General features: G+C 48.5%; 2 protein-coding genes across 7 annotated transcripts in view; one reads left to right on the top strand and one right to left on the bottom strand.

The window, feature by feature from the left end:
* PHC3 (polyhomeotic homolog 3) overlaps positions 1 to 23,239 on the top strand; it is a 123,074-nt gene that overhangs the window by 35,785 nt on the left and 64,050 nt on the right. The window lies entirely within an intron of this gene.
* Positions 15,039 to 18,258, bottom strand: LOC132251445 (A-kinase anchor protein 4-like). Its single transcript, XM_059731134.1, has one exon. The coding sequence runs from the start codon at positions 17,986 to 17,988 to the stop codon at positions 15,604 to 15,606; it is 2,385 nt and encodes a 794-aa protein (XP_059587117.1). The 5' UTR covers positions 17,989 to 18,258; the 3' UTR covers positions 15,039 to 15,603.

The raw sequence follows: 23,239 nt of genomic DNA, 5'->3' as shown, positions 1-23,239 counted from the left end.
CATGGGCAGAAAACAACAGAATGCAATTCAACAAGGAGAAATGCAAAGTGCTGCACCTAGGGAGGAAAAATGTCCAGCATACCTACTGCCTAGGAAATGACCTGCTGGGTGGCACGGAAGCAGAAAGGGATCTTGGAGTCCTAGTGGACTCCAAGATGAACATGAGTCATCAGTGTGACGAAGTCATCAGTAAAGCTAATGGCACTTTATCGTGCATCAGCAGATGCATGACGAACAGATCCAAGGAGGTGATACTTCCCCTTTATCGGGCGCTGGTCAGACCGCAGTTGGAGTACTGTGTGCAATTTTGGGCGTCGCACTTCAAGAGGGATGTGGATAACCTGGAGAGGGTCCAGAGAAGGGCCGCTCGTATGGTTAGGGGCTTGCAGGCCAAGCCTTACAAGGAGAGACTGGGGCACCTGGACCTCTTCAGCCTCCGCAAGAGAAGGTTGAGAGGCAACCTTGTGGCTGCTTATAAATTCATCACAGGGTCACAGAAGGTAATTGGTGAGGTTTTACTCACCAAGGCGCCCCTGGAGGTTACAAGAAATAATGGCCGTAAGCTAGCAGAGAGCAGATTTAGAATAGACATTAGGAAGAACTCCTTCACAGTTAGTGGCCAAGGTCTGGAATGAGCTCCCAAGGGAGGTGGTGCTCTCCCCTACCCTGGGGGTCTTCAAGAGGAGGTTAGATAGGCATCTAGCTGAGGTCATCTAAACCCAGCACTCTTTCCTGCCTATGCAGGGGGTCAGACTCGATCTGTTGAGGTCCCTTCCGACCCTAACACCTATGAATCTATGAACACCTTGGGTACTTAAAGTTCAGGTGATACTAATGGGAAGGATACTATAGGTTTCCCTCGCTTCATGCAAGTTCTGTATGTGCAAAGTATCTCTTATGTGATGACCCTTTTTATTCCCAAAATTCGTTATATGCGAGGTAAATTTACTGTTATGTGATCAGTGTGGTGGAAGCCCGCAGTTAACTGCTTTGTGTGGTGCATTGTGTGAGTCATGCGCACGAAAATATAGTCTCCTGCGTAAATCTGTACTCCTCATTTATTGTCTTCGACACATGTTTTCTGTAGTTGCCATCCCAAATAAGATAGTGCCCTGTGCTTGTGTGTACTTTCTGGTGTTGGTAAGTACCACTTCTACAAAACAATTTTGGTAGAAATGGGTCTGGGGTTCAGTACAGTCAAGGTCTTGGAACATATCCCTATTTGTTACATTGGAAAGTGGGTTCCCTTTATACAAATTCAAGTTATACGCTGTTTTCCAGGAATGCATGTACAGCATAAATCGAGGGAAACCTGTATGTACATAATTTTTGCATGTTTGAATTAAAAGTTTTATGAGAGATTTCAGCAACATTGGTATGTTCAAACGCATTTTACTTTATCCAGTTTTAAAAGCTGTGTTGAAAAGTCAAGGAGTTTAGCATGAATTATTAATACCTTGTTCCACTCTTAAAAGTTAATTTTGTAAAAACTGGAATTACTGGAGTCCATATTCCTAGTCTCATTTTGGGTTAAATGTATTCATCTTGCAAGTAGAATTGTGCTTTTTCTCCTAATTGCCATTCGGAATGAGCTTGGTCTCTAATAGTCACGCTGCCAGCACTATTTCATGTACACCACTGGCATCTGTGGAGGTCCCAGCCATGTTATGTGATGCTTGGACAACCCCATTATTGTGAGGGTTCAGCAGGAACCTAGGTGGCAAGGCTTTCAGTAGGCCACTAGGAGCACCTAGGGGGTCAGAGAACTGATGTTGAGTTCCTGGGGAGATCCTAAGTCAGGGTCAAGAAGAGTCGAAGCCAAGTCAGGAGCCAGGAGAATCGGAGAAGGCAGTGAACATGAGGCCCTGCCAGAGCTGATTAAGGCTGTGTCAAGGCGTTACTCCTGCTTGTGGTGGCAGGTGTGCTTAGAAGGGTTCAGTGGTGCTTTCAGCAGCCAAATTTGGTTGCAGAGAAATGAGGCAGTCACATTAGCCAGAGATCAGGGTGAGAGCTTGGCCCAGGCAGGCCTGATTGATCTCTGAGGCCCAGACAGTAATCTTCGAATGATGCCCTTTGGAACCTATTTGCCTTTAATGTGTTTGCACAGGTGTAACTGCAATTTAATAAACAGTGATGTTAGCAATGAACAAGATGGCACAGCCTGTGGACAGAAATAATACTTGAACCATTCCAAGAATGTCACTTATTGGAAACCAAGTCACAGTTGTCCTGGGTCAGAGGTGTCTGCATGTACACTGCTAAGGGTTCTAAGTGGTCACCTTTTAGGCCTCACAGTGCCATCAAACCACCACCGGGGATGGTAGTGAGCACCCAGCTTAATTGCAGTTTTCTGCTTCCCCTTCTCACTAATTTTGAGGACTATAAAGACCCAGTCTTGCACTTTACTGGAACTGTGTGATGGTGCCTAGACTCCTGCTTCCATGTACATGGGGCTCAGGAGGCAGTTTTCTGCCGCTTTTAAAGACCTGGTCAGTTTCCTCCCATTGGTGGAAGTGAGGCCCTTGGGCAGCCCTACAGCCCCTAACCCCCGGGCACCTGGAAGCAGAGGTCTAGACAGCCCCCACCAATCTGGTCACCTCCCACCCTGAATAAGACTGGGATGCACGGAACCCTGGTTAGTTGCCACCTTGGATCCAGGCCTGCTGCTCCTTCCTGGCACCTAGCTGCAGCATGGGTGAGCTCCCCACTGCACGGTTGCGGGTTGGCATGGTAGGAACAAAGCCTTCCTCTCTGGCTGCCTAGCTTCAGCATGGCACAAGAGAAGCCTCCTGCCACCGAACACAGCTGTTGCCCCCTGTGTCCAGAGGCAGAATCCAGTGGCTTTGTAGGCCTTGAGTTGCTGACCCCTGAACTAAAGCATGTCTTGTATGCTACTTGTAATATGACCTTAACGCTGCCACATAATTTAGTGAGAACAGAAAATAAACAATCTCTCCTTTAACTGAAATGATTGGCTGCTTGTCCAATGCCAGCAGGTGTATCATGAGGACAGAGGATGTGGGTGTGATCAGTGATGAATTATTTTTCATGGTAATGTTCATAATGAGAGGTTGCATAATCCATATAAATTCCGTTTGTGAAGCAGGGTATGCTTACAGCACTTGAAAGAAAATGTATGGAAGGGGTTAATTCTTAGTTTTTTCTCCAGGCAGTTCCTGTGTGCTTTTAATGTTGTTTAAATTCATAGAGTTGAATTAACTTTTTTTTTTTTTCTCACAGTACGTGTGTTCCTTTTCCCCAAAAATCAGCCTCCCAGAATTGGGGTTGATATCTTAAATGGGGAAGCTGATTTGTGCCTGGCATAGAAGCACCTTGCTTTAATTGCTGCTCTGTAGTGCAGCAGCTGTTACATTACTATTCAGGCAGCTGAAGGAACCACTGGCAACTAGCTTTATTCTTGGTTCATTGTTCCTCCCTCCACAGTTGGTAATGATCATATGTTTTGGGGGTTTTTTAATAGTGTGGAAGTTCCACTAATCAAGCTAACCTTTCTTGGGGCAATTTTGCTGACTGCTGCTGATCTCCGTGTTCTTATTTCACAGCCCTGGAGACTTTATCTCCTTTCAGAATCAGATCTGCCCATGGAGACCCATCTTCAGCGGCAGTTAGGTTTTCAGCTTTACTTGAGCAGGAAAGGAAGGGTGGATCAACTGAAGATTAGGCTCTGCCTCTGGTCTCTGCAGCCATAACTCTGGTTCATGTCAGTAGAAAGTATGAGGGTCTTGTGAGCCCTGTTTCGCAGGAGTAATAGTATGAATGTTTTTTCTCAGCTTTGATAATGAAGGGAAGAGGCTTGACAAAAACTTTCATGAAGCTGCATTTCAGTATAAGTATTTATACTTTTATTTGAAATGTATGTATGTATTTAATATAGTCTAATGTATGTTTTAAGAGTTCCACCTTTTATCAGAGAGAGTAGGATATGAAACAGAATCCTACAGGTGGGTCTCAGGTTGCTATTGCTACATATCTATATTTGTAAATGCAAACACTTGCTAGATTCATATCCAGATCCGTAAACTACACAGGATTACAAAGGCACAGGTTAAATAAGCACAATAAGTTCATACAAACTTTCAAATTTCTTTCTCTGACTTCCATGACACTTCTCCCTCTTGTCCAAAAAATTTGGAAAGGCTTGGCATTCTCGACTGGACAACTGAGGCCTGAGAGGGCATAAGTGCCAGTGCAGGGCTTAGAATTAAGAGCCCCTTGCCCTGCAGTACATTGCCCATGTTACTTCCTTACATCATTTTCTTGAGATAAAAGGATGCATTCAGTTGCATTTTTAGAAAGCCTGTTTGTCCTTTTCTCTCTGGTACCTTAGTTAACTGGATAAAATGAGGGCAGTGCCTCTAATTGTTTCTGAGGCATACATGGATCAATTTTTGAGGTAAAAGCCAGAATGACAAAATTTGAGAGCCCAACTAGGGAGGTACGTACATCAGTATATAAGTCCTAAAATAAAGCAGCATAATTTTCAGAGAAGCTGAACAGTTTGTCTCATAGTGAACTGTGGGAAGCTCACCCCCTCAGTAAATCGGGCCACTCTTATTTGAATATTAAACTCAAATAAGTCTGGGTGCCTGAATCATGAGACACCACTTTAGCCATCTGCTTGTCATAGATTCATAGGTGTAGGGTCGGAAGGGACCTTGTAGATCTTCTAGTCTGACGCCGTGCCGTGGGCAGAAGAGAAAACTGGGCTCAAATGACCCCAGCCAGGTAAATGTCGAGCCTCCTCTTAAAGACCCCTAGGGTAGGAGCCATCACCACTTCCCTTGGAAGTTGGTTCCAGATCCTAGCCGCCCTGACTGAGAAGTAGTACCTTCGGCTGTCTAGTCTAAACCTACTCTCTAGCAACTTATGGCCGTTATTCTTTCTAGCAACTTATGGCCATTATGGCCCCTTACTCTGGGAGGCGCTCGGGGAACAAGATCTCTCCCAAACCCTGCTGTTCTCCCCCTAGTAAGTTTATAGACGGCCACCAGGTCCCCCCTCAGCCTTCTCTTGCGAAGGCTGAACAGGTTAAGGTTCCGTAGGCTCTCCTCATAGGGTCTGTCCTGCTGTCCCTGGATCATGTGAGTGGCCCTCTTTTGGACCCTCTCAATGCTGTCCACATCCCTCCTGAAGTGCAGCACCCAGAACTGGATGCAGTACTCCAACTGTGGCCTGACCAGTGTCGTGTAGAGAGGGAGGATCACCTCCTTGGCCCTGCTTGTGATGCATCTGTGGATGCATGACAAGGTACAGTTAACCCTACTGACTGTTCTCGCATTGTCAGCCCATGTTCATCTTGGAGTCAATAATGACTCCAAGATCTCTTTCTGCCACCGTGCTTTTGAGAAGGGAGTTCCCCAGCCTATTGGTATGCTGCTGGTTCTTACTGCCCAAGTGCAGCACCCTGCACTTGTCAGTATTGAATCCCATCCTATTTTCATTTGCCCACCCCTGTAACCTGTCCAGGTCCCGCTGTAATCTGTCCTTTCCTTCTCGCGTGCCCACCTCAACCTAAATCTTGGTGTCGTCTGCGAATTTAAACAGGCTGCTCTTCACCCCGTTGTCCAAGTCACTAATAAAGAAATTGAACAGTGCGGGCCCAAGGACCGAGCCTTGGGGGACCCCATGGCCCACTTCCCTCCTGGTAATGATATCACAAAGGCCTTGGTTATTTTTCTTTTGGCGTCTCATTTGTAGGATACAGTAGAAGCTGTCTCCTCTGCATTAAGTGAGCAATGCTGGTATTTCATGTGGGCTATAATTTCTTTAATTTCTGTGCACCTTCTGCTTTGCCTAACTATTTACCCATTTCTATGGTGAGGGAGCATAAACTTGAAAGGAAGCGATCCAAAAGCAATGAGAAACAAATATGTCACGGCCATCTTTAACCATGTCCAAAGGAAGCTTTTTGCCACTTAGGAGATGAGGGAAGGAGCTGCTGTGTGTTAGAAGAAAATAGTGATATGTGAGAAATGTGCCATGGGCAACAGCAGGCAAGCCAAGTTGCTAATAAATCCTTGTAGAAGCAAACAGACTAGCAGTAGGGTTGGAGCCCTTGTGTAACAGAGCAGATAGCAGCTCAGTGTCCCACTCTTGGCTCTGGCATAGAAACCTCTGGATAAGTACAAATACAAAGCACTGGTCAGATCCCCGTGTTGTGTGGAACAGCAACATGCTTGTTGTTTTGGAGGATGTGATTTCACAGTGATTAGTGCAGTTAAGAAGTGAGCAGTTGCTTGTGCATCATGTTAGCATGTTACTTGGGCTGTCAAATGATTACAATTTTTTTATCACAATTAGTTGTGCGATTACAAACGTTAGTCGCAATTAATCACAGTTGTAATTGCACAGCTTAAAAACAAAATTATGCATAGAAAAATTCAAAATTATGCAGGTACTTTGTATGGTTGGGGGTGGGGGTGGAGTGTGTTTGTGGGCGAAGAATTTCTGAAGGTGTGTGGGGCTGTGGGTTTGGAGTCTGGGGTGGGGGGCCCACCCACCCTAGCTGCATGCAGAAGTCATGTGGGTCAAAAGTGAGGGGGAGCAGTGGGGCTGGGGCAGCTGTGGCTTGGGAGTGAGGGGCAGCCACAGATACAGACAGAGCCACACTGGTAAGTCTGTGGAGTGGAAGCGGGGGTTGGGGGGTGCAGATTGAGGTCCCCATAGTGAAGGAGGAGGTGGAGCAGGAGTAGGTACTGCAGTGAATGGTACCCAAGGCCAGGGTGGGTCATGGGATGAAGCCACGGGCAGCTTGTCCATGAGTAGGTGGGGCGGTGGTGGCTCCCCAGCACTTCGTGCACCCCTGGGGGAAGCATGAGAGGCATGTGCCCCCTGGATTTGTGTGCGGGGCAGAGGTGGGCTGTCCACTGTGCTCTTGGGCTCTACACACTATTGTGTTTGCACCAGGACCAATTTGATGGCATATTGTGCCTCCCACCGCCAGGCGGGCAGGGGACGCACGCTGTGGTCAGCATGCGGCTCCTCAGGCAAAGGCAGCAGTGCGCAGAGACCAAGCCTACAGTGGCCAGCCTGCCTCCACTCCACGCACAAATCTGGGGAGCACGTGCCCCCCCTGATACCTCCTCTAGGGGTGCAAGGCATGCTGTGCCCCCACCCCATACCTCTGAATGAGTCTCCTGTGGCTGTCCCATTACACATCCTGGCCCCAGGGGCCCATTCACCCCAGTGCCTACCTCTGCCCCACTCCCTCCTTCACCGTGGGGACCTTGATCTGCTGCCCCCCCCCCCCCCACTTGCTGGTTCCCCACCATCCCTCCCCCGCCACAAACTTACCAGCGCGGTCCTGCTGTACTCGCAGTGTGCAAGCTGTGGCTGCTTGTATGCGCATGTGTGTCTGTGCATGCCGCCCCCGGCTGCAGCTGCTTGGAGCCCGCACCCAGGCTGCCCTGCGGTCCTCTGCGCTGCCACCACTGCACTGCTGGGTGGCCCAGAGGTGGCTGAGCAGAGCCCGGGCACAGGTTCCAAAGCCAGATGTGCAACTAACACATTTAAAAAAAAATGAACTCAAGAACTTAGCATGTTAATTGTGCGTGTTAACTATGATTAATTGACAGCCTTACATACTGTATCTGCAGTGAACTGTTCCCATTGTTACTCTAAAGCAGCTGTACTATTACTCATTCCACTGTATTAGTCAGCACTTGAACCTTACCATTACCCTGCAGCTAAGTCAGGCTGTTCACTTTCACTGCCAATAGACTATGAAATACACCAGCCTGAGAAAGGGTTCACCTGCTGAACATTTGCAGAATAGTACATCCAGTACCTGTCAGCAGCGCCTAGTCAAATTTATACTCATCAGGAAGGGGAGAACACACAAACTTACAGGGATGATGAGTTTTCAGGTGAGGGAACCACTTCAAGCAACATACCCTTCAGTTATTTATTCAGTTAATCTCGTAAACCAGATATGCAAATAATCGGTGACAGAAATGTGCTATGGGTGCTGAACAACTCTAGCGATACCGTTAGTGCTCACATTTGAACCATTCCCAAGCAGTCACAGGAAAAAAAGATGCTCAGAATGTGTGGTAGTAGCCATTTCCAACCAGAATCTTAGTGGGCATTGAAATATACAACTAAGTAGAAATAAAGCCAGTTAAAACTAACATTTTTAAAGACTAGGCACTTTGGAGATGCACAGGATTTATGTCATACTTGTAAAACAGGTAAGGACTCATGCCAACATTCAAGGGGTGACATTTTGTATGTAGATAGGAAGCTGGAAGAATTGCAACTGGCATCAGAAGTCATTCTGTGGTCAGACTCTGACCAGGACAGTTGAGGAGCTCCAATCCAAAAATTGGGATTTATTAGGATAAGTGTCTCCAGAAAAATAAAGGTGTTGTTATGACTGGATCTTGCATTCCTACTATTCCCCTAAGGACTGAGGAAGCCTATAAAACCTGGAAGAAACTATGCAACGAGCGTGGTGCCCAAGGGCTGCCGTGCTGCCCCCTAGTGGCAACCCCAACCCTGTCAGGCCCTTGCTCCTGCCTCCCAGGGTCTCATCCTGCTTCTTGCCCTGCTTGCTCACTTGCCATACTTTGCTGGAAGTAATGAGGGGAGGCTGCCCTCAGAAACTGGTGACCATAGGTGCTTTCTTGCTTGCTTGCTTTCTTTCTCAGTATTCGTCACCCACAGGCCCTCCGTGCCTTAAGGATTAAATGTGTGGCTTCCTCTTGCCTCTACACTGGTCCTTGCCTCACAGGTGTTACTGTGTTGCTATTTGATCCCTTGTTAGGAGCTTTGCAACCTTTAGCCTGTGAGCTACTCGGGCTGTTAACTGATGGCCCAGGTCCACTGTGGCCTGTCCTTTCCAGTCTCCCCTGTTTCAGTAGTCTCCAGGCCCCTTGGCACAGTCCTGCTCTGTTTCAGCCTGCCTGGCATCTCTGCTCAGGGCAAAGTGTCTCCCCGCTCTGCCTCCATCTACAGTAGGGGAAGGAAAAGTCCAGCCTGCAGGCTGGGTCTGACCCCAGTGAACTCTATTTTCCCTGTTCCCACAGCCCCTGCTCATGTTGCTGTGGCCTGTTGCCATGGAGACCCTTGCAGCCGCAGGAAAAAAGTCAAAGAGTAGGAGTTTGCACCTTTCAGAAGTACTCCAGAGCCTTATGGCAAGCCTTTTGTGAAAGAATCCACCTTCCTCACTGTTTTCTTCTCGCTGATTTACAACATTTAGAAGGCATTAAGGCATTATGTCATATATACTTTATTTAATTTATTTATTCTAGGACTGAACCACTCCTTTTATTGCAGGAAGATGTTAAATATTGGAAAAGAGAAGGTTTAAGGGTATTTTAAAAGATGTTTGGGATTGCTATAGAGGATGGTGGAATTGTGAAATGGTTGAGGGAGGAGTGGAATTTAAGTGTGCTTGAATGAATCCCAGCAACCTGTAAGTAATGACATCTATTTTCACAATGCAGTTCTTATTTGTACTAGTTCTATGCCACCCCAACATGCGTGTTCCTTTTTATGCTCTGCTTGAGAGTAGGGACTGTTGTCTTCCTGTGTATTTGGAACACAGTTTTGGTATTACAGCAACCTACATAACGATCATTAATAAAGACAGTTTGTTATGTGTGGTTAGTTTATTTTCTATATACTAACAGTAAGGAAATGTTGAAAAAAATAGTGACCACCTTATTGAAATAGCCAACCTTATATACCAGGCTTAATATAGGTGGATTTCTATGAGATATCCCTATTGCTTATACAAAATTAACTCTGGTCCTAAGGAAATATTTCGTTTTGACATAGAAGAAAGCCTTAATGAGGTAGGGGAATTTTTACAGGGGGTAATCGGAGTAGAAGAATAGTATTTAGAAAGTACTGTATCAAGTGAAAAATTTAATTCTGGCCATGATGGATTATAAACAAAACAATGCAGAATTTTAAAGCATTTCCAACTTGTGAAATGTTCTGTTGAGTAATGAGCTATTTTCTGCATCTTCTCATTTCTGCTTTCCTTTCACTTTCCCATATATTTCTAAATTCTGTTTTTGAGGAGTTTGACAATGTATGATCTGTACTAAAATCATAAACTTGACATTTGACTTGCCAGGTTAATTGGGAAGTTTACTGTGAATGGATCTATCCCAGCTTGCACAGGTTCTAGACTTTCATTTGTTCAAGTAAGGGACTTGGAGCCCTTGTGTTTGAAGATATTTGCTCCTAGCCATGCTAATTGGTACTGATGTGAAATTAATACTATTCTTGTCACCGTCACTTCTGTTTAGAATGGAGCTGTAACATTGGCAAGCATTATATTAATTTTATATAGTTGAGGTTTAAAAGAACTGAGACCAGCTGCATTGTTTTTTTTCATTGGGAAGGAGGATTTTTAAAAGGGAGGGAGGAAAAGAGAACTTTACATTATACTTTGGAAGAGCTAATAGGTTCTGAAAGGAAGATGACACAGCTCCTTTTCTTTTTAGTAGCTATAGAGGGATGAACTTTCAGGTTTATCAGCAGGGATTCGGGTTTTCCATTTCCCGTGGAAAAACATGGATTTTCCCTTTTGAAGGAGAAAAAGACAGTTTTTCCCCCTTTGGCAGGCTGCTTGCAAAAAGGCAGGAAACCCTGAGCCCTGTCCAGAGGGGGTAGGGTTTGAGAATTTGAATCAGCCAGGGCTGGCTCAGATTTGCTTTCCATCCTATGGCCTTTGGGCTAAATAGGCCTTTGGGGCCTGCGGGTGGGGAGCAGCTGGGGTCCCCCTCTGAGGGGCAGAGCCTGCAGGGGGAGCCAATGGGGGGGGCAGAGATGTGTGGGTGGGGACTAGAGTAGTGATGGAGGGGGTCTATGGGCACTCTCAGGATGGAGCAGGGGAACTCAGGCAGCATCCCCATGATGTAACTGAGGCCTACTGTACCCTGCCTGGGATAGTGATGGCCGGGAAGGGCCTCTTACTTGGTCACAGCGCTGCATCTCCGGTGTTACTAAGACCAGGGTGGGTGTGGGATGCCTCGTCCCACTGTGGCTTGTTCCAGCTCAGCTTGGGCTATAGCTGGGGGCGCTGCCCAGCCATGGTGGCGATGATGGTGGCAGCGGCTTGTTGCAGAAAGGAGGGAGTGCATGCTGCACCTTCGGCTGCCAGCATGGGTGCCCTCAGGGCAGGGTTAGGGGCTGGGGCCAAGGGTGCTGCCCAGCTGGGACTTCAGACCTGGGGTGAGTGTTGCCTACCCTCTGCACTGGTGGCAACTGCCCCACTGCTCACCAAGCTGCTGTGCCACACCGTCCAGCCTGGACTGACCTGTGGCTTCAGCAGCTGTTGGTGACTTCTCCGTGGCTATAGCAGTGGCTGCTGCAGGCACACTGCAGGGTGAGGGGAGGGAAGAAGTGATGTGGCTGGTTTGCATTTTGCCCTGCCCAGTCTGGGGTCCTGGCAGCTTCTCTGGCCCAGGGGGCATATGGCCCCTGCATGCCCAGCTACCAGACTGGATGGAACCTGCCAGTGAGGGCCATGGCTGGGCAGGCAGCTACTTCACTGCACATGAGCTGTGCACCAGTGCTGGGACATGCAGCCCTGGCTAGGTGGGGCTCCTGGTCCCAGGAAACACGCAAGGTGGGTATGATAGGGGGTGGGTATGGTGGAGGTGGCAGCAGTGGTGGGGAGGTGATGGGCATGGGTGGGATTGGGGTGGCAGTGGATGGGTGGGTGGGTGGGTGGGTGTGTGTATGTGTGTGATGGGTTGGGGATGGCAGCAGGGGGGGCATGGGGGAGAGAGAGAGTGGGAAGGACTTCAGGGTAGAAGCGGCTGCCAGAGCTGAGCCTGAAGCCCCCCCTGCTCTCCTAGAGCAGCCTGGGCAGAGGGAGGCTGGCCTGGAGAGGAAGGGCTTGACCACGCAGAGGCAGGCTCAGCTCAGTCCCTGAGCCCCAGTCAAGGGACTACTGGGGCCTGGACACAGGTGCAGGGGGCAGAACAGCAGCAGCTGGCTCCACTCAGAGCCACAAAGCACAGGGAGGGGGACACATGACAGCTGCAGCACCAGGACATGGGTCCAGCAGTGGGGGAGCTTCTGCCAGGAGTGAGCAAGTGGGGGTGGGTAGGGGCTGTGGATCTTGGGTTTTTAAATCGGAGAATATGAGATTTTTAATCGGACAAAACCAGGATCCATGGAAATTATCAGACACCTACTAGGTAGAGTTGGATGCGGAATAAAATCTTAAAGCAGTTTTCAAGGACAGCACCCTAGTAAAAATCACAATGCCTATCCTTTCCTAGGAGGGCTTTCAACTTAGGGTGGAGACACCTTAGTTCCTCATTTATGCCTCACATCTGCTTATCATTCTACCCCCACAACCCATACTGTCATATGTACCTGTCTGGTGACAGGTTTATTCCTGTAATTCAGGGGTGAGCAAAATACAGCCCACGGGCCAGATCTGGCTTGCCATGTACTTTCATCTGGTCCATGGCACCCACCAACTCATACCCCGCCCAGCCCTTCTGCCCATGAGGGTTGGAGTGAGGCACCCATGGATACAGCCCACCCCCTCCTGCCAGCGTACCCTACTGCACCTCATTCCCGCCCTCGTGGGCAGAAAGGCCTAGCCTAGCCAGCATGCAGCTTCCGAGCGGGGCTTCTGCTGCCACTGCTGCAGTTGCTGGGGGACATACTCAGCTTTCCCGGTGTCCCGTACGCTCTGGGAGGCAGGTAGGGAAGAAGCAAGCATTGGGGAGCTGCAGTTGGGCAGGAGCACAGAACTTGGGGCTGGAGTTGGCAGCAGCGCGGAGGCCTCAAGCAGGGGGGTGGCAGCAGTGCAGAGCTTGGGTGGGCTGGGTGTGAGGAATGGTGGCGTGGTGTGGGGATCCTCCCCACACTCCCCCTATGGGGTGCAGGCCCCGCAGGTGGCAGCAGCATCAGCAAAGAGATGCTAGTGCCCAGCACAGGTCCTGCCACCTGTCAGTGCGTGGCTCCAGTCAGCGCTGCACCTAGTGGTAAGGAGCACGTGCCAGCTGGGCCACCTCTATTGCCAGGGCTCCCTGTGGTGCATGTACAACTCCCACATTCACACACCACTGAAGGGAAGCTCCACGGATTCATAGATGCTAGGGTCGGAAGGGACCTCAATAGATCATCGAATCCGACCCCCTGCATAAGCAGGAAAGAGTGCTGGGTTCAGATGACCCCAGCTAGTTGCTTATGTAACATCCCCTTGAAGACCCCCAGGGTAGGGGAGAGCACCACCTCCCTTGGGAGCCCGTTCCAGACCCTGGCCACTCGAACTGTGAAGAAGTTCTTCCTAATGTCTAGTCTAAATCTGCTCTCTGCTAGCTTGTGGCCATTATTTCTTGTAACCCCCAGGGGCGCCTTGGTGAATAAAACCTCACCAATTCCCTTCTGTGCCCCTGTGATGAACTTACAGGCAGCCACAAGGTCGCCTCTCAACCTTCTCTTGCGGCGGCTGAAGAGGTCCAGGTGCCCCAGTCTCTCCTCATAGGGCTTGGCCTGCAAGCCCTTAACCATACGAGCGGCCCTTCTCTGGACCCTCTCCAGGTTATCCACATTCCTCTTGAAGTGTGGCGCCCAAAACTGCACGCAGTATTCCAACTGCGGTCTGACCAGCGCCCGATAGAGGGGAAGTATCACCTCCTCGGTTCTGTTCGTCATGCATCTGCTGATGCACAATAAAGTGCCATTAGCTTTTCTGATGGCTTCGTCACAGCCGACTCATGTTCATCTTGGAGTCCACTAGGACTCCAAGATCCCTTTCCGCTTCCGTTCCACCAAGCAGGTCATTTCCTAGGCAGTAGGTATGCTGGACATTTTTCCTCCCTAGGTGCAGCACTTTGCATTTCTTCTTGTTGAACTGCATCCTGTTGTTTTCTGCCCACTTGTCCAACCTGTCCAGGTCTGCTTGTAGTTGTTCCCTGCCCTCTGGTGTGTTTACTTCTCCCCACAGTTTTGTGTCATATGCAAACTTGGACAGAGTACACTTCGCTCCCTCGTCCAAGTCGCTGATGAAGACGTTGAAGAGTATCGGTCCAAGGATCGAGCCCTGCGGGACCCCACTGCCCACACCCTTCCAGGTTGATACCGACCCATCTACTATGACTCTCTGAGTGCGACCCTCTGGCCAATTTGCCACCCACCGGACTGTGTAGTCATCCAAGTCACAGCCTCTTAACTTGTTCACCAGTATGGTGTGGTATACCGTATCGAAGGCCTTCCTGAAGTCTAAGTATACGACATCAACCTCTGCTCCTGCGTCCAGGCGTTTTGTAACCTGGTCATAAAAAGAGACTAGATTAGTCAGGCATGATCTACCTGCTGTGAACCCGTGCTGGTTTCCCCTCAGCATAATTTGTCCTGCCGGGCTCTCGCAAATGTGAGCCTTGATAATTTTTTCAAAGACTTTGCCTAGGATGGATTGGAGCTGGCTGCCTTCATCTTCCCCTGCCATGCAGGTCCCGGGACTCCACTGGAGTGGAAAGGAGCCCCTGCCTCTGCTTCTTCGTTGAGTCCCAGGACCTGCATGGCAGGGAGTAGCAAAAGCAGCCAGCTCCAGTGCATGGAGCTTCCCTCCAGTGGCATGCAAGTACAGGAGTTGTACATGCACAGTGGGGAGTCCTGGTGATAGAGGTAGCACAGCCGGGCTGTGTCCGTCGCTATGATGGGCAGCGCTGACTGGAGCCATGTGCCACTGGGCAATAGCACCTGCACTGGGCATGAACGTCCCTCCCTGCTGATGCCATCTGCAGGGACTGCATGCCAAGGGGGGAGTGTGAGGGAATCCCTACATCCCCCCCCCCCCACTGTCCCTTACACCCCACAAGTACCACACAGCTACACCCTTCCCGTACAACCCACACACATATACACCCCCCCAACATACTCTGTTGCCTCCCACACACATAGCCACACCCTGTCACATCCCCCTCCACACACCCCATTCCACACCACACACACATGCACGTGCACACACACCCCACCATACATACACACACCTCCCCACACAATATACAAGACTAAGACTTTATTTTTGAGTTCTTAGGCAAATCGCCTCTGTATACAGTACGCAAACACAAATCATGACAAAAATATATTTTGTAATAAAATTGAAATATGTTATAGTAGGTGTTTGACTTTTAGTGTATGATCTGTTGGGTTTTTTTTTCTCATTCTAACATGGCAACCCCTTCTTCCAAAAGACGTATTTCTGAGGAGCAAGGGGAGGGACTTCTGGTCACAAGGTGGTGATTGGGGAGGGAGGAGGAGGGGAGAGGCAACTGTCAGAGGCTGGGGCTACCCATGCAGCCCTTGAGCTCACCAAAACTTCATTAAGCAGCCCTCCAGCAGAAATAATTGCCAACCCCTGCTCTAACTAGTAGTTGCATAGTTATTTTTTTTAGCTCTGCTGAAATGCTTAATAAAGTAGTCCTTTATTTTTTAATTTTTTTATTGATGATCTTGCCCAGCTTGTGTGCAACAGCCTGTTGAATTCAGTGCAGAGCTGTCTCTTGCAAACGTGTGCTTGTGCAAGCAAAGGGCTGGTTTGGGGGCTTTGGCTGGGTCCAGGTGACTTTTGAGGGAGGGGGAGTTGAGTTGGTGCTTTCCTCAGAGGCTATTAAGCAACCAGTCCATCAGTCCATAGCGAGTTATGTTTCCTACAGTGGCATCAAACTGTTGTTTTTCTAAGTACCTCATCACTTCCTGGAGAATATCCCCCACACTGTAGCCCTTCATGGCTGCTTTTTCAGCTAGCAAAGGAAGTTTCTTCAGATTCTCTTCATTTCCATCCATGAATGACAGATTTGGCACGTTGAACTGGGAAGCAACCACCCACTGGAGGATGGCCTGAAGCTCTTTGTTTTGTGAGCTGCTGTTGGCATTCTGGTTGGTCACTACTACTTGTGAACCTGAAGATGAACCTGTAAGTGGGTTTCCGTTCTGTTTTGATAGGGAAGCTCTCCTGGGTGTTGCTTGAGCTTTTGCAGATGAGGTACCAAATGCATTGGGTTCCTCTGACAAGTCACCTAGAGCTATATCAGTGCCACTGCCTTTGACCATGAAGAGACATAACTTTATCACAGATTCCACCAGTTGGTCAAAAAATTGCTTGTTGAGCTGATCCATATTGCCAAACTGCTCCATGGCTGAATTCGGCTGATTGGCTACGGCCTGTTTGCCAGGCTCCCATTCGCTGGCAGGGGTATGCTTGAAGCTCTCGTTAGTTTCGCTGGAGCTGTCTTCTATATTGAACCCAGCTTCATGCAAGACCTTCTGTATGACGGACAAGAGGATACTTGATATGTCTCCCATCTGGGAGTTGAGATGATGTTGGTAATTGTTCCTTGTCCCTGTTGGCCTCGACCCAGAATCCTCTGCAAGGGATTTGGAGCTTTGGCTGTTCCCAGCTTTTTCGAAATGTGCATCACGGGAAACATACCCAAACGAAGTGGCATGTGATTCGCTAGAGTCCTTACCATTGTTTGTCTGTTGCAGTAGATGTTGCTGTATCAACATTAAGGCAGTCACAATGAGGTCTTTTGCATACTTATCCATTGAGCAGTGCTTTTCTGAAGGCTTGCATGAAGACGATTGAGATTTGTTTCCTCCTTTTTCCTTGTCTTTTCCAGAGTTGTGCATTGCACTTTGCATTGCTGTGAACTGCATGGCTTGAGATTTTGGGTCCTGGGACCCTGTTTTAAGTGATGTAAATGCTAGACTTTGAGATCTGGATTGTCCCTTATCTTCTCCTGCTAGGGCTTGAAAAAGGCGTTTAACCATTGCTTCCAGAATTTCAGTAGACTTCTGATTCGCTACACTGAATAGATTTTTCTTCACAGTAGCAACGAAGTCAGAGTTTGTCATGAGCTCACCTGTGACATTATGTAGATTTTTCATTATTGAGTCTATCAAGTCTGATATAACTTCTCTGGTGTGTTTGAGAACTACTTTCTTCAAAACCAGGCAAGCTGGAGCATGCTTGTTGCCCTTCTTTTCAACTTTCATGGTCTTTAAGAATGAGAACATCATATCTGAAGCCACTTTGTTTGCATAAACCATTAGCCCTTTGCTGACAGAAGTACCAGATTCATCTTGCCTGGAGTTTTTGGCTTGCTGATGCATTTGCTTATCTGAAGATTTTTCTCCTTGTTTACAGCCCTTTTGATTGGACATCTCGCCATAGAAAAGAGATGTTTTCTTGGAGCCTGAATGATCTTCTCCCTTAATAGTCCTTTCTTGAGATGCCTTGGGAGATAGTAGTTTACCACGAGGGTCTTGTGTGCTTGCTTCAACAGCTTCATTCACCATCTGTGATGCAATTTTGCTCACATCGCCACAGGTGGTGGTATTTTTCCCTTCATGAGTGGATCTATGAATTGCTTGACTTATACAGTTTTGGGCAGTTCCTTCCAGTTTGTCTGTGATCTCCTTACTGGCCATTTGAGCAACCAAGGAACAGAGCTTATTTACATAGTATGAAACATCATCAGTGTCTCCCTTGTTTTCTTTTTGAGCACCAGTACACTTTAATGATGTGTCATTATTCTGGTACAGTAGGGTGTTTTTGAAGCTGTCACTACCTTTGTGTTTCGGTGGATTATCTGAAGGAGCCAGTGCATGCTGGAATCCAACTGCGTATTTCTGAAGGTCATTGTTGAGCCAGCTCACAATGTTAAGTTCATCAGTTGAACCTTGTTTAAAAAGACAGACTGTTCCTTCAGTCTTAGAACGATCTTGCTTTTCATTGTCTTTTATTACAATGACCTCTCTTTCCTCCATGTTTACTAGGTCAAGTTCATTTGAATGTTCAGAGATGTTGCTGGACTGGCTTGCAGCTTGCTTTGCTTTTGGATCTGTGGCTTTTAAATTCAGGCTGGAGACATCAACAAAAGAGATCACTTTACGGTCCTGGTCCTTCTGTCCTTCAGGCTTGTAGAGGTCTACTTTACACAGGCCTGCCTGGCTGTGTAGCCAGTCAACTTCCTGAGACATCTTTGGAGATTGATGTTAGAACCGTACCCAGGACCGTAAAGTGTTCTTGAGTCAGTTGAGCTGCAGTGATGACCCTGCCAGACTCGATGTTACTTCTTCTCTCAACTTCCCATGGTCTTTTGCTGCCAGATTTGATATTCACTGTGTTGCCTCTTGGTTTCTATAGCAGCAGTGACATCACAAAGATTCAGTTTCACCAACAGCTAGTGGTGTGATGGTCCTGGTTCAGCAATAACCTATCCTACCTATCCTGGTTTTTCCCTTAGGCTATAATAAATCTATTTCCTTAGGTTTTGGATAGTGTTTTTTAGATGGGATGGGGAAGTGAGGGAATGAGAAATCAGTTTCCCTCTCCTCTCCTTCCTCATCTCTCAACCCCTAATTAAAAAAATGCAAGGAGGCAACAACTCTCATTAAACTACGTTTTGGGATATACAGGCAGGCAGAGTTTGGTCCTACGGTGTCACAGAATCGTAGAACCAGAAAGGACCTGTAAGATCATCAAGTCCTGTCTCCAGCCATGGGCTGTAAGCTATTAGGCTCAGACAAGCTGAACAAGGTGCCTGTCCAGCCTCCTCTTGAACATGTCCAAGGATGGCGACTGTACCACCTCTGCTGGGGGTGTTCCAGATTTTGCCATCCCCTACAGAGAAGAAGTTCTTCCTTATACTGAGCCTGAATTTACCCTCCATAAGCTTATGTCTGTTGGTCCTTGTCATCCCTTGAGGCCATCATGAAGAATTACTCACCTATATCTTGGTGTTCACACCTGATGTATTTGTAGGCAGCTGTCAAGTCACCTCTCAGCCTTCTCTTACTCAAACTGAACAACAGGCCCAATTCTTTCTTTCTTTATTTATTATAGATTAGGGCTGGAAGGCACCTTGGAAGGTTGAGTCCAGCCCCCTGCCCCAGAGGCAGGAAGCCAGCAGGGATCATAGGATCCCAGCAAGATAAACATCCAGTTGTCTCTTGAAGGCGTTCAAAGTAGGTGCTTGAACCACCTCCGGTGGCAGTCTATTCCAAACCTAGGGGGCTCAGACAGTAAAGAAGTTCTTCCTTATGTCCAGCCTGAAACGGTCATGGAGGAGTTTGTGACCGTTCGACCTTGTCATCCCTTGGGCGCTCCGGTGAACAGACGTTCCCCCAGATCCTGTTAAGCACCCCGATAAACTTATAGGTGGCCACCAGATCACCCTGAGCCTGCGCTTTTCCAGTCAGAAAAGTCCCATGGCTCTCAGCCTCTCATAATAAGGTCTGTTTTCCTGACCTCTGATCATGTCTGGCTCTTCTCTGGACTCTCAAGCTTCTCCACATCCTTTTTGAAAAACTGAACGCAGTACTCTAGCTGCACCCTCACCAAGGCCGAGTACAACAGGAGAATGACGTCCTGGGATTTACTTGAGAAGCATCTATGGATGCAAGCCAGCATTTTGCTTGCTTTACTAGCAGCAGCATCACATGGAAGGCTCATGTTCATTTTGTGGTCAATTGTGACCCCCAAGTCCCTTTCACCCGTAGTGCTAGCCAGCGTAGCACTACCAAACCTATAAGGATGCTGCAGGTTTTTCTTCCCAAGGTGGAGAACCTTGCATTTTTCAGTGTTGAACACCATCAGGTTCTCGTCCGCCCATTTCCTGAGCCTGTCAAGGTCATCCTGGATCACCCTTCTGTCCTCAGGTGTGGATGCCTTACCCCAGAGTTTGGTGTCATCGGCAAACTTGGCCAGTCCGCTTCTGATACTAATGTCCACATCATTAATGAAGATGTTGAATAGTGTAGGCTCAAAGACAGAGCCTTGAGGGACCCCACTGGTCACAGGGCACCACAACGATTTTGACTTCCATCAACCACCACTTTCTGGGTCCTACCACGGAGCCAGTTCCCCAGCCAGTGGATCGTGGTGAGACCGAGGCCGCAATTAGACAGATTTGCTAAGAGGTGATCATGGGATACCAGATCCACATGACCTACCCTCAACAAACCTGTGCTAGCTATCCCTCAGGATGCTGCCATTGGCCAGTCTGTTAAGAATGGCCTCTTTGATAATCTTTTCTAAGACCTTCCTCAGGATAGAGGTCAGGCTGATGGGCCTATAGTTTGCCAGATCCACCTTCCTCCCTTTCTTGAAGATAGGCACCACATTGGCCTTCTTCCAGTCTTCGGGCACTTCACCAGAGCGCCAGTAGTTCTTGAAGATCCGTGCCAGGGGCCGAGCTATGATGCTAGTCAGCTCCTTGAGTACCCTGGCATGTAAACTGTCGGGGCCGGCTGACTTGAAGGTATCCAGCCTGTCAAGGTGTTTCTTCACGAGGTCAGCACTGATGGAGGATAAGGAAACTCCCTCACCCGGACCTCCCTGTCCCATAATGGGCAGGGGTGTCCTGTGGGACTGGTGAAAGACTGACGCAAAGTACCTATTTAGCAAGTTGGCTTTTTCCTGGGCATCGGTTGTCAGTTGTCCCAAGTGGTTTAGCAGGGGTCCAATGTTGCCCTTGCTTTTCCTCCGGCTCCCCACATATCTAAAAAAGGACTTTTTATTGACCTTGATACTTGTAGCTAGTTGGAGTTGCGTCACAGCCTTGGCTTTCCTGGCTCGCTCCCTGCAGGACCGGACCAGATGAGAATATTCCTCCTTGGAGGTGGATCCAGTCCTCCATCCTTTGTAGGTCTGTCTTTTTAGACGCGGGAGGTCTGCTAGTTCCCTGGAGAGCCCTTTCCTTCAAGATGGAATAGACTTTGCTTACGCATCCAGGATTGCTCCTTTGAGGAGCAACCACTCGTCCTTAAATCCCCTCCCCTTTGAGCTGAGGCCCTTCAGGGCCTCACTGACAAGCCTCCTGAGCTTGTCAAAGACAGCTTTCCTGAAGTCGAAGATTTCTGTATTGCTGACTGACTTGCCAGCTTTACGGCGTGTGGTGAAGATGATCAGCTCGTGGTCACTGTTACTCAGGTTCCCTTCAATCATTAGGTCGCTGATTAGGTCATCCCCCGTTGCCAGAACCAAGTCAAGCAGCACTTTACCTCTCATCGGCCCGTAGACTTCTTGTGTCAGAGAGCTCATCCACGCATGAGAGAGAGCTTCCCACAAGATGTCTGGGTAATTGAAGTCTCCCATGACAACCATGCACCGGGAGCGTGCAGCCTCAGCCAATTCCCTGGCGAACTCCTGGTCAAGCTCTTGATCCTGGGTAGGAGGTCTGTAGTAGACTCCCAGCATTGCATCCCCTGTGCCATGTTCCCCATGGATTTTAACCCAGAGGGTCTCCAGTCATCCATCCTGGGTGCCAGTGTCAGCTTGCAGAAACACGTAGGTTTCCTTGATATAGAGAGCTACATCCCTGCCCCTTTTGTCCACTTGATCCCTCCTGTACAGGGTATAACCTTCTATACCTGTGGCCCAGTCATGGGTGGAGTCCCACCAGGTCTCTGTTATCCCTATGACATTGTAATTATTTGTGTTAAGCAGGAGAACAAGTTCCTTCTGTTTATTCCCCAAGCTCCTGGCATTTGTGTACAGGCACGCAAGTGTCCTAATGGGGGCCCTTGCCTTGCCTACAGCTCGGTGCAGGGGTGGGCTCCCTTAAGTGCCTTGGCCTTAAGTACTTTGGCCTCCTGGCTTTGCAAGGGTTGCTCAGCGGGCCAGCAGTGGCAGTGGTCCCCCCATCCCCAAGCAGGGTTAGTTTAAAGCCCAGTGGAGCAGGTCAGCCAGTCTGGCTGAACAGAGCCTCCTCCCCAGTGGAGAGTCTGTTTCCTCCATGCCCTTGACCATGTGGGTAGCTCTTCTTTGTACTCTTTTGAGCTTTTCTATGTCCTTCTTGAAGTGCAGTACCCAGAATTGGACAAAGTACTCCAGCTGAGGCCTCACTAGTGTCGAATAGAGAGAGAGAAGCACCTCTCTGGATCTATTGGTCACACATTGGCTGATGCACGCCACAATTCTGTTTGCCTTTCTGGCAACCTCATCGCACTGCTGGCTCATATTCATCTTCTAGTCGATCGTTTCTCCCAGGTCTTGTTCAGATGCTGTGCCAGCCAGTAGGCCACCACGCATCATGTAATTATGGTGAGGGTTCTTCCTACCCAGATGAAGGACTTTGCACTTATTCGTGCTAAACCTCATCTGATTCTGATTCACCCATGAGTCCAGCCTGTCAAGGTCATCCTGGATCCTGACTCTGTCCTCCAGCGTGCCCACATTTCCCCACAGCTTTGTATCATCTGTAAACTTAATAATTGAGCTTTCCACCCCCTCATCCAAGTCGTTAATGGATATATTAAAGAACGTGGGTCCAAGCACCAATCCCCGAGGGACACCACTGAAGACTGCCTTCCAGCATGAGGCCATCCCATCAATTACCACTCTCTGGGAGCAGCCTCTAAGCCAATTGTCCACCCATTTCACTGTAGACTGGTCAAATCCAGCACCCTCGAGCTTGTTTGAGAGAATCCCATGGAAAACAGAATCAAAGGCTACACTGAAGTCTGAGTAAATTACATCCACTACATGTCCCTCATTCAGATGGCCATAGGAGGACACAAGGTTTGTCAGGCATGATCTACCCTCAACAAAGTTGTGCTGATTTGCTTCTTAACATCCTGTCTGTTTCCAGCTTGTATGGAGGAAGAAAGTTTATGAGAAGGTATTGCAACTTTGGGGGGCCTCAGGTGGGGCAAGCAAAGATGAGCTTGTGAGGGGAAAGTGCAGCCAGAAACTCAGCACGTGGTTCTGGAGAAGCTGAAACTTGGGCTTCCTCCCCAACTCCCTCTCCTAACCAGCATGATTTCCTCTATTTAGGGGTGTACCAGCATCCTTGTTTCTCTACAGAATGGTCAAACTTTGGGAGATGCTGAAAGCCATGCCAATAACAAGTCTATCCTTATGGCACCATGCAGGGCCCTCCAGTTTACAACTGGTGGCACCAGACTAGAGTAAAGTCTAATTAAACAGGGTATTTCATAGACATTATAGGCTGGAAGGGACCTCGAGAGATCATTGGGTCCAACCCCTCTCCCCTCCCCCCCCCCCCAGCCATAAGCAGGAAGTCAACTGGGATCAAGTGACTCCAGCAAGAAATATATCCACGTGTTTTTTGAAGGAATCCATAGTAGGTGCTTGTACCGTCTCTGGGGGGAGTTTGTTCCAGACTCTGGACACGTGCACTGTAAATAAGTTTTTTCTTATATCCAGTTTGAATCGGCCTTCCTGGAGTTTCATGGCCATTAGACCTTGTTATCCCAGGGGAGCTCT

Source organism: Alligator mississippiensis, chromosome 7 (assembly GCF_030867095.1).
Source record: "Alligator mississippiensis isolate rAllMis1 chromosome 7, rAllMis1, whole genome shotgun sequence".
Lineage (NCBI taxonomy): Eukaryota > Metazoa > Chordata > Crocodylia > Alligatoridae > Alligator > Alligator mississippiensis.
The sequence above is the reverse complement of the archived record's forward strand: the minus strand, read 5'-3'. Positions and strand labels throughout refer to the sequence as shown.

Excerpts from the sequence above, each read along its gene's own strand:
- LOC132251445 (XM_059731134.1), bottom strand. The coding sequence starts at position 17,988 with ATGTCTCAGGAAGTTGACTGGCTACACAGCCAGGCAGGCCTGTGTAAA.